This window comes from Adiantum capillus-veneris, chromosome 1 (assembly GCF_014529385.1).
Source record: "Adiantum capillus-veneris isolate H3 chromosome 1, ASM1452938v2, whole genome shotgun sequence".
NCBI classification, from domain to species: Eukaryota; Viridiplantae; Streptophyta; class Polypodiopsida; order Polypodiales; family Pteridaceae; genus Adiantum; species Adiantum capillus-veneris.
Genome location: NC_140931.1, coordinates 44,848,409 through 44,860,157, shown reverse-complemented (window position 1 = coordinate 44,860,157; position 11,749 = coordinate 44,848,409). Strand labels below are relative to the sequence as shown.

Here is an 11,749-nt window from a genome sequence, read left to right as displayed (position 1 = left end):
AGTCAAGATTACGATACTTGCTTGATGCATACAGACACACACACATAAACGCATAGATGGAGACATAAAGATGTTAGAGCTTGTACAAGATATGATATGAGAGTTGGAGATGTGGAGATGGTGATTGGAATTTTGGATACAAATAATAGGTTAGAGAATAAGAGAAAAGAATCACATCAGGACTGGTCTAAATATAGCCCCCTAGTGTATGGCATACTCTATATCTTGGGTATTTTATGTTTTTTATTGAGAAGTAATACTAGCGCAAAAATTAACACCCCTCTTTTTACAAAAAAAAATCATGCAACCCATAAGCGTTAGTTTCCACCTTTTTAGGAAATTGTTTCTAACTTGACCATACAATAATGAGCCAATGTCAACTTTATTGAACAAATATAAAATGCTAATGAACTCTAGGAGCCAAACTAACTCATATTGACTCTGCAATTGCTCATAGTGTTGGTTTCCACCTTATTAGGAGATTATCTCTAATTTGACCATACATAGTGTTTTCTTTATTGCACAAATATAAAATGCTAATGAACTCTAATAAATGAACTGACTCGTCTCCACTCTACAATGGCAATTCCAATCTACTAGACATCAATATCACGTATTTAATCACTGACAAAGAAGAAAACAATAGCGTAATTAATGATTACACAGCCTAGTTATCTCATACACATGTTGATGCTAATCACATATAAGCATCAAAATCCGGTTGGGGGACAATGTCATAACATATATAACCCAAGGATAGAAATTGTCCTCGGTTGCTCAATAGAGAAAGTACATCATCTAATTATTTGACCGCGCATGGGAAATGTGCCTTGCTATAGCATACATGCATATACTATAACTTACACAATATTGTAGGAACTGCAAGCGTCGCAAGCTTGAGAAGGGAAAGAAGAATGCACTGCTGCCTATGGTGGAGCGCAACCTGCTAGCAGTGAAGAATCGAGATGTGGCCAGCATTAGCATGCACTTGTGGCCAGTGCTGCTCTCTGCGTGCCGGCGGCACAGGAGGTGCAATTGAGGAGCTGCCATCCATGTTGCGAAGCTTGGGGCTAAAAGCTTGGGGCTAAAATTCCAAGAAATAGCAGCCAAGATGCTTACCTTTTGTAATAATAAGGCCCTGTCCTCCTTGTCATAGTCTTGTATAAAACAATTGCTTTGTCAACTCTCTTATACCTTCAAATTTTTCTTGTATTATAACTTGCCTCTAATGGCTACCTTGATCTCAACAAGCCACATGAATAGGGCTGGATTATGTATCACCTAACATCCATCCTTGGAGCAACGAGCTCTTTGTGTACATTCCCATCACTGTGAACTCAAGTTCACGTGCTTATTGATAATTGCTTTAAATGCAACCAAAATCATCCTTGTATTCATGTACATCATAGTTAAAAACTGAGACACTATAAGAAAACAAATTGGAGTACTAATAATCTGTGAAACATGCCACTTGTACTTTGACAAATTCTTGTGGATGCTTGCTCCAAGATAGCGAAGTTCCCACTGCACTTCTACGGAAATTACCATTAGATGATTTATGCACAGAACACATAAATAAGCAAATGAAATTGTGGTAGCCTTATGACTTCCACAATTGAGTACAACAAAAGAAATAGTTACCTACGTGGGAGTTTAATACGAAGTATTGTCCCCAAAGTATCAAAAATCTAATCTACATGTGTAATTATAACTATTTGTGTCTCTCTTCTTATGGAGCTAGATAATCTTACAAAACATATATATTATTGATCAAATATGTACCATAAAGCAACATGCACACTTTCACATCCTTATGATCCAACATGATAGACATTGTCCACATGTAAGTTTGCAAATTCTAGCTAGGAGCACCAAAATAATGTCCCTCATCATTGAATATACAAAATACACAGGTAACATAGCATGTTCATCCGCACGTGTATCCATGCCCTTCTCCAACACATCAATGCTATGTACATACTGCACAAGGATTTCTGCAACAACATAACCCATAGTACAACCTTCTATTTTTTAAGCTATGCATATGGCTACACTGAACCACTCGAATGGATCTTAATGTTTGTTGGGAGGGACATCTCCCAAAACTTCAAAACATATGGTGGACGCCTTCTTTGCCTTCCTCATTTCTCTAAGCATCGACATGTCTACATATCCTCGAATTCATACAGCCTGCTTTGACTTTGATGCTCAAGGATAACTCATTAATGCATTCAATGATTGGGAAAATGCACCATGCGTATGTTTTGGACGTGCCTTCCAAGATGCAACAAGATTAAGTCGTAGGTGCCTGCAAGATGTACACAAAGTAACAAGACAATGGGATGTGCATTTAAAAAAGTTGAGAGGAAAAACTGGGGATGGGCAGAATTGTAATGAGGCTCAATTTTGTAATTCATGGAAACTAGACATGTGCTTTAAAGAAAAAATGTGTTATATATCTAGAGGGCAAGGTAGCTTTCAGCACTTCCACATGTGAACTTCATTTTAGCCAGTCTTCGAAGCATAATAGACGACAACAAAAACACTCACTCAAGGACTCCCGAAGTACACAAGGAGCAATTTGAGCTTGCTCCACATCTACTACTCTCCCTAAATGTGAGATTCCCATCTGGCTATGGCAATAGAGATCTTGACCAAAATAGAGCAAAAGAAGACCGTCGTCCAACAATCAAGATATGTTCTTTTCCAAACCAAGCCTTGACCATTACACCTCCATGTAGGCTCACCTTAATCCTTGTAGCACCGTCGTACATAATTGAATACACTAGGATGAAACCATGAACTACATTATGATGCTGCTGCATATCTCGCAACAGTCTGCATGCAAACATGTTGCTAAATTTTCATGGAAGATTCTGCATTGTCGACACAAGGACTCCACAGAGAGAATTGCATACAATTGCATAAAGGGGGCCACCAGGCATATACGAAACGCTCACAAAAAGAAAAGAAAAGACCCTTCCTTACCAACTCTCCCAGGGTTTACTTATGCAGCTTGATGTATGTAACACATTCACTCGCAAGTCAAGGTGACACTACGTCGGTATAAAATCAACTCTCCCAGGGTTTACTTATGCAGCTTGATATATGTAACACATTCACTCGCAAGTCAAGGTGATACTACGTCGGTATAAAATCAGCCTCAGGATCAAAAAACCCTGCCAGCAAACTCACAACAACCCACAATATTAAGAATCCCACAATTATGGCGCGTAATAGAGAGTTATATCTATAAAAATTGCTCAACTCCTCATTTGAAAGACCATTATCATGATCATCCTCATCTCCATCAGAGGCCTGCTCCTTATCTATCAACTGCAAGCGTACCCCATCACTTGTCAATGCCTTGTTACAACTTGAACAAGCACAGCTCCCCCCCAAAAAGATCGGCATTGAGTCAAGACTCCCATAATGCTCAGTCAAGGCATTGTGTTGGTCTCCCTCGACAAAAATCTTTCTTTTGGTAGCTGGCTTCAAAACCTGACAGCAGAAAAATGTATTCAGACTCAAGGTTGCATTCCAAACGCCTGTTTATCAGTCTTCCCATACCAAACAATAAATACCGTATTGGTATTCAATACTTCACGTACTGGTTGTCCTTTATACGCGCACACAAATACACATACATGCGTGTATGATTAATGTATCTAGGGTTGTGTACATGTGATGTACACATGCATGTACGTATGTGTGTAGTATATACATGTATTTACTGTATGAAAGCATGCATAAGTAGACACGTATGTCTATTGGTATTCAATACTTTGTGAATTTTTCGTACCGGTAGTGATTACCCATATTGCGCACAGCATTTTTTAACATTTTTTTCGTACCGCATTTGTCATACCTCTCCACCACCATACATGTCTTCTCTTTCCATACAGAGCATGCACATGCCATAAAAGCCCAATCAATAAATTGCAAATCCCAGCCATGAGACCAAAACCATGATTCCTTATAGTGCCTGAAAGCTATTAAAACATCAGTTTGAGTGAGGCTTGTTCTGTGAACTTTCCATTTTCCCCGTTACCATCAAAGATTCCCACAAAGGAAAACACAAATTTCATCACTCCATGCACACAAAGCTGCAGATGCAGAATGAAGTGCCTCCATTACCTGGATAATGGCTTGGGCAATCACACGGACAACAGGAGGAAGGTTGACAACAAACAGGGCAGCAAGTCTAGTGGGATAATTTTCTTGCACGCGAGCACAACACGACTTCAGCATGTTTATGGGGAATCCAAGTGCAGGTGTTCCCTCACAATCTAGAATGACCGTTATCCTTGGATCCTCAGTCCGGAGTAAGTGTGTAATCCCATACTCAACCTGAGATACTAAACAAAAGACAAACAAAATCATTCTACACACTTTCAGTCTCTATTGCCTCCTTTCTTTACAACTAACATGCAACGAGCTTAAAACAAAGAACCACCAACACTACTCACAGACAGCTTGAGCAAAACGTGGGCGGTCACGAGGCTGCAAAATTGAATATGCCCATCCAATACGAACAACAAGCGACGGCCTCATGTGGACATCATAACCATGCCAAAAAACAAGAGCGGACCATTTATCCATCTCATACTGAGGAAAGAAATAGAATGTTTCCCGCCATCGAATATTCCTTTTTATCAGTGCAGCACATTTTTTCAGGTCATTGTTTGCAGCAAGAAGGAATCTCTTGAGCTCATCATCTCCTATTCTGGTGCTCAAAAACTGTTAGTTGAACTTGATTAAGCCACAGACAATGAGCCAAAAAAGGACCAGAGGGTAGTACACAGACAAAAGAGAGTAACTCGAGTAACTCTACCTTTCCGGTAATGGTACCCTTGATTCTTCCAGCTCTCTCTTCAATAGTTCGAGGCCATCAGGTATGTATTCATGAGATTCTGCAGTCTCTTCCTCCCTACAAAAAAAACAGAGGAAAAGTTTCAGTACTAGAGTTTCCACTCCAAGAGAAAGTCACCCTAATTAGCACGAAGAAAGAAGCAAAACAGAAAATAAAACAAAATAGTGAGACAGCAGAATAATGGTTTTTCTGCTATCATCATAACAACTGGCAGGGGTAAGGGCAGGAGGGCCCGTTTGCAAGTTAACTGCCTGTAAAATACAAGAGTTTGTGTCTCCACGGAATATATGCACACCATTAGGGAAGCTTGAGCCTCTACACCATCTGATGATGCCTAAAGTGGGCTCAAGGTCATTCCTTAAGGCTTGGCCCTTATCACACACACACAAGAAAAGATAAAGCAAAACATAAGATTAAATTAGCACAAAAAAATTCATATATTCATACTGACATCTGACATGTAAATATACATCATGTGATCATAATACGCTGTTGTTATATCAGGGTAGTTGTTATGGATACAATCACACAAGGTCAGGAAGTATTTAAAATGTCATTCTCAACTGTGTCTGGTTTCAAACTGCTGTACAAATAATTTCACACACAGGAGAGATTCAGACAGTGATTCTGGTCCTCGATCATGCTAAGCGAATAAGAATGGGGTTTATAACTCATTAAGTTTCAGAGAAATAGAGATCTATCAGAAGGCACAGCAAAATGGAGAAGGAAACAAGAGAAGCAGAGATAGAAGAGCCACAAAAAGCAAATGAATGTCAAAGAGCTGATACGATGGTATGAGCTGCACTTCTTTTACAGCTCCACGAAACATTCATGCTACAGTGAAGCGATTGATGTGTACCTCGAGACCCCGAACTTCCAAACTGTCAAGTGCACAAACTTGGTACTTGATGCTGAAATGGAACAACCCTAAGCTTTGCTTTGTACACGAGGGTAATGCATGGTCAAATGTTCTTCTAATGGATTGGCCTCGGCATGTACTTCCCGTAAACAGGATCGCTAGGGTGCCAGACTAATCCCCCTAGGCTTTCCAAGACTACCTTGGCTCTGAAGTCATAGTTGTATGACCACATAGCACACAGAGCAAGCGAGCAAATCTCTAAATGCTTTACATTCAAGATGCTACTTCATTGCCTTTGAAAATGAAGGATGGTAAGAAGGATCTTCCAAGGAGAAAATATAAGATTGCATATGGCACTCCAAGAGCAATCTGTTTGCTTTTATCTAAAAGAAAAACCATCTATTTTGGAGTACCTTTTGTGCAGAGTGCGAGTTCATCCAACATAGAAACAGGTTTACAAGGGTGTCAAACTAAATCCCCTAGGCATTCCTAGACCACCTTGGCTTTGAAGTTGTAGTTGTGTGTGCACATGGCACGCCGAGCGAATGTGCACAGTGCTAGATGTTCTACTTTCAAGATGCTATTTCGTTGCCTTTGGAACTGAAGGATTTTATATAGAAATCCATGAGCCTTCTTGGATTTCATATAGAAATCCACGAGCCTTAGTAATTAAGGAGGTTGGGGATATGAAACGAACGTTGGAAGTGGATCTCCCAGCTACACGGACTGCCTAAAGACACACGTCGGACTGACCATAGCCACCATCCGACAGCTCCCCCCGTGTTGGGCCAACATCCGAGGACATAGGCGTGAACCTGTAAAACCGAGCATCCTACCAACTGGCCTCACCTCCTCAAGGTGACCTCGCGCACTCCTAGCCTCACGAGCTAACCACTAGCAGTCTGCCAATGGGGTCGATAACTACAAATGAGGCCTTGACCTCTCTTTAATAATAATGCCCGCCACACTGACCGGGTTCACACTCGTCCGCCCGGACACTAACGCCCATCTCGACGGCGTCTAAGCTAGATCCCCTCTCTTGTAAGCGGGACATAACATACTTCCCCCCTTCAGAAACATTGATTTCCTCATCAATGAAGTGGGGATACTGAGCTTTCAAAGCTCTAACTGATTCCCAAGAAGCAAACCTGTCAGATTGACCCTTCCATTTAATTAGGTACTCTTCATAAGCTTGTTGGCACGAATGACGGGTACGATGATCCAAAATAGCCTCTGGTTCTCGAGGAATATGCTCAGTTTGCAAATCTTGCCATATATTTTCTTCAATAGGCACAACCAAGGCTTCGCCTGATTTTACTTCAAGGCGGCTGACATGAAACATTAGATATACACTAACATCGAAGGAATAGCCAGTTTGTAGGCAACTTGGCCAATTTTCTTTGTGATCAAGAGCGGACCACAATATCTAGCCGAAAGCTTGTAATGCTTTCCCGTTCGCATAGTCTTGGAATCCTTGGGTATCTTCAGATAGACCCATTGTCCCACCTCTAGAGTCCTCATGAGATATCTTTTGATTAGCATAAGTAGTAACTCGATCACGAGCTGTCCTTATGCTATCCTTAGCCAATTCGAGCATTTCTTACATGTCATACAAGAAATCACAAGCTTGGCGATCCTTGACTTCTCTACGCCAGTAGCAATCGGGGATTTAGGCTCAAATCCATACATCAGCATGAGTGGGCTAAATCCAGTAGCACAATGCTTGCTACTATTGTAGGCAAACTCTAACTGTGAAAGATACCTTTCCCAATGACTGCCTGTGAGAGACATAAGCTCTCAACATGCCCTCTAGCGTGTGATTCATCCTCTCAGTTTGTCCGTCAGACTCAGGATGGTCAAAAGACGACATACTCAACTTTGTCTGAAGATTAGCAAATATATCTCGCCAAAATTGCCCAGTGAACTTAGTATCTCGACCCGCTGCCGGTCTTTGTGCCTGAGGTACCCTCTGCAAAAGCATCCGAAATTTTGCAGCGTGGCGCTCTGTCTTATTGACCTGACACTGAGTGCATCTCTTCACATAGCTCTCTATGTAAGAGCGCATCCTTGGCCAATAGAAATATCGTTTGACCAAAGTCAAAGTTCTCTGGATGCCTGGGTGCCCAGCGCTAGGAACATCGTGGCATTAGAACAAAATCCTTTGTCGAACCTCATCAATTTCCGGCACGGAAACCTTTCCATTTCTCAACAATAGTCCACCTCTAATGAAATAATGTCACTGTCTCGTCTCTCTAGCACGACTCACTTTGGTCTCCGGATCACCCAAGCCTTTACACGAGCCATGCCCCGCTTTGACCTCGTTCCACATCTTGCCAAAATAGCTATCAGAACGACATAGCCCTCGAAGAGAGAGACAGAAGTCTGTCGAGATTTCAACCATGGACAAGGTATTAACTTCAGAAATCCGGCTAAGTGCATCGGCAACTCGATCAATGGATCCTTTTCTGTAACGGATCTCAAAGTCAAACTCTTGCATGAGTTCAACACATTTAGCCTTTCGGCCTCTAAGATCACCCTGATCACAAACATAGCGCAAAGAGTGATGATATGTCCATGCAACAAACGTAGAGTCATACAAGTAGTGCTACCACTTCCTCAAGGCGTGGACTACAGTGTAAAGCTCCTTCTCATACATTGGATAACGCATTTCAGCGTCAGAAAAATCTTCACTTTCAAACGCAACAAGACGTCCATCTTGATACAACGCCGCACCAATCGCATAATCACTAGCATCTGTTTCAACCACAAAGGGTTTGCTAGGATCCACAAAGTGCAATATTGGCGCGGTATTCACCAATTGCTTTAGTGCCCAAAAGCTCTCGTCGAAACGCTCATTCCAAACAATAGGGGGGTTACCTTTACGATAAGGACCTGAAGTCTTTGGTCCTTTCATTCCTCCTTTTAGGAGTTGCATAAGCAGAGCAGCAACTTTGGAATAATCCTTGATAAACTTGCAAAAGAATCTTGTAAAACCTAAAAAATACTTTACTTGGCGCACATTCTTCAGAATGGGCCACTTTTGCACTTTATCCAACTTTTCAGGATCGACACGAATTCCATCGCAAGTAATAATATGACCCAAATTCAAAATCTCTTTCTTGAAGAATTCACACTTGGAAGCTTTAGCATAAAGCTTCTCAGTTCTCAGTACCTTGAGAACAGTGCGTACATACACCAAATGCTCAGACAAACTTCGATTGTAGATCAATATGTCATTGAGAAATACAACAACGAAGTTACTTGGAAACGATCTCAGCAGATCATTCATCATCTGCTGAAACGTAGTTGGAGCATTGGTCAAACCAAAAGGCAAGACCAAAAATTCATAGTGACCATAACAGGTATGAAAACATGTTTTAGGAACATCTTCCAGTTTGATTCGTATCTGGTGATAGCCTGATCACAGGTCTATCATCGTAAATACGTCCCATGGAGTTGATCTATCAGATCATCCATACACACGAGCGGATACTTGTTCTTGACAATGAGCTTATTCAAGCCTTTGTAATCTACGCAAAAGCGCAGGGTGTTATCCTTCTTTTGAGAAAGTAACAGCGGCGCTCCCCACGAGGATTTACTTGGCCGAACAAAACTCCTATCGAGATAATCTTTCAGTTGCCGCCGCTAAATCTCGTCCTCCTCGGATTTACTAAACCAATATGGTTGCTTTGAGAAGGGCTCACCACTAGCCACCAACTCAACGGCGTGATCTACTTCTCTCGAAGGCGGCAAGCCAGAAGGTAGATCATCAAGAAAAATATCCTTAAAATCAACCATGATTTCTCGGATAAGGTTGGTCGAAATCCCGAAGTTCAACAGAAGGACATGAAACATTTTTACGAAATTCAATGAGAGAAGTACCAAGCACTAATGAATCAAACCAAGCAAATGGTACACACTGATAAAAGTCAACATCAGAAGACTTTGTATCTTTGAACATTTCCAAAGCAATAACAATTGGTATTGAACCATTATTCACAGAAATCTGATTACAAAGCGAAACACATAGATAAAGCATGTCCTGTTTAACAAAAACAAGAGAGTGAAGTACATAGTCTACATACAATGAGTCTGTTTATCATAAAACCATGGAATTCCTAAAATAACATCTGCTCTATCCAGGCGCATGATGTGGAAATCCAGGTTCTCTTTGTAATCAGCTAGCTTGAGCGACAAATCTGAAACCATCTGATTCTATACATCCATATCCTCGCCACGAGCCATCTTCATCGATACTCATGGTCACTGTCTCGCGTCTGCAGGCGTAGTTTCTGCACCAATTTTGCATCCACAAAATTGTGTGAGCTTCCATTATCAAGGGGTACAGTCACGTCGTGACCATTGATCTTCTCGAGGAAACGGAGAAGATCGTGCTTATCAAACACTTTGGTGCCAAAAGTACAATTAGTGCATGAACTGTACGCTAAGTGATGGATTTCAACTTGAATAATATCAGAGTTACCTAAGATCTCGTGAATTTGAACCGAAGGACAAACCTATGGTTTCTTGGTCTTCATCTTGTAGAAATCTTTGATTTAGTGACCTGTCTGGCCATATCCGAAGCAAGCCCCCTTCTTCACTGCATTAGCAACTGAAACATTTTTGGCTTTCTTCTTCTCTTGAGAAGGTCTCGACGAGGATTTGAACCTTTGTTGGAATCGAGGTCGCTTCCTCGAAGTGCCCTCGACGGATTGATGGTCTGAACTTCTTTTCTTACCATAATTCGCTCCATTTATCAAATGGAACGTCCTTGCCTTTGCCACTGCATCCTCAATGTCAGTCGAGGCTTTGTCCTTAATTAAGGCCAAACGGTAATCCTCATGTAATTTAATCAGGTACATGTGCACAACATGCATGGAATCTACCTTGCAGATGGTGAACACTTCCCTGAAAGTTGTCATGTATTTATCAAAAGATAGAGTCTTCATCGAAAGACTCTGCAATTTTGCATACGCTTTCAAAGGATCTATTTTAGCGAAGTCTTTCTTGAACTACACAAACATCAGCCCACATCGTAGCTTCTCTGTCATGTTGCGCCACCACGTAAGCGCCTTACTGCGCAAACAAAGAGGAATCGTTTGAATCCTCCATTCGTCATGCTCTCCATGGAGATCAAAATGCGTGGTCCATGATGAAGCGAGTTATTTACGGCTAGTTCCGTACATTTCTTTCTCTTCTCTTGAGAAATTAGTGGTTTTGTGGAGAATCGTTGCAGTAGGACCACCCTATAAACGCCCAAAAGCAACAATCTACGTACGCAATTGCTCGAGATGGGTTTTGCCCTCGCAAATACTGGAAATTTTCATGCGAGAACGGGCCTTTTCTGCACTTTTCGATCGCAAAAAGTTGAACTCTGAGAAGCTCTACACATCGGCGTGAGACACGGAGGTGAGCAGGAGATGGTAGGAGCGCGAAAGCGCAAGTAGATAGGAGAGAGGATCGATAGGAGAGGAGCATGGGACTAGAAAATGAGTTTCTCTACAGAATTCTCACTCTATAAGTGAGTTCTCAGTAAATTGCAGGTTTCAGACTCAAATTATTGAAAAAACCCAAAGTGTCCACATTAAAAGGTTCTTGGCCAAGTTTTTTAACATAAGTGGTGTGCCTAAAAAAAATCAACACAACCTGGAATCTGTAGCATTAAAAAAACAAAAATGAACGCTAATGAGCTGCCGAGGACGCGTGGAGAGAGGAAAGAAGCAGGAGGTGAGTGCCCACCCATGGCCAGCACACAAAGGGCTCATGTCCTCATCATTGGAAAAACGGCTCTCTCTCTTTGTCTTCGATCCCACTCTCTCTCTTCTTGCAGCACAAGAGCTCAAGCACTCTCTTCTCTTCGATGCATACTGCTGATCTGCCCCGTTCACACCTAGCAGTCCAGGATTCCATAGTCTATTTGTTTTGTCATTTTGTTACTCTGACTTTGTATCAGATCCACCACATTGTAACTTTTTGGTCTCATAGGTCACTTTGGCCTTTTGAAGACGTTAATATAA

General features: G+C 41.5%; 1 protein-coding gene across 1 annotated transcript in view; it reads right to left on the bottom strand.

The window, feature by feature from the left end:
- Positions 1 to 3,067: 3,067 nt before the first annotated feature.
- Positions 3,068 to 11,749, bottom strand: part of LOC147464634 (uncharacterized) — a 45,319-nt gene continuing 36,637 nt past the window's right edge. Inside the window, exons 3-6 of the mRNA XM_086516156.1 lie at positions 4,835 to 4,930; positions 4,470 to 4,726; positions 4,138 to 4,358; positions 3,068 to 3,501 (exon numbers count right to left, since the gene is read on the bottom strand). Coding sequence (XP_086372282.1) covers positions 3,142 to 3,501; positions 4,138 to 4,358; positions 4,470 to 4,726; positions 4,835 to 4,930 — 934 coding nt within the window. The 3' untranslated portion in view covers positions 3,068 to 3,141. The remainder of the gene's footprint in view (positions 3,502 to 4,137; positions 4,359 to 4,469; positions 4,727 to 4,834; positions 4,931 to 11,749) is intronic.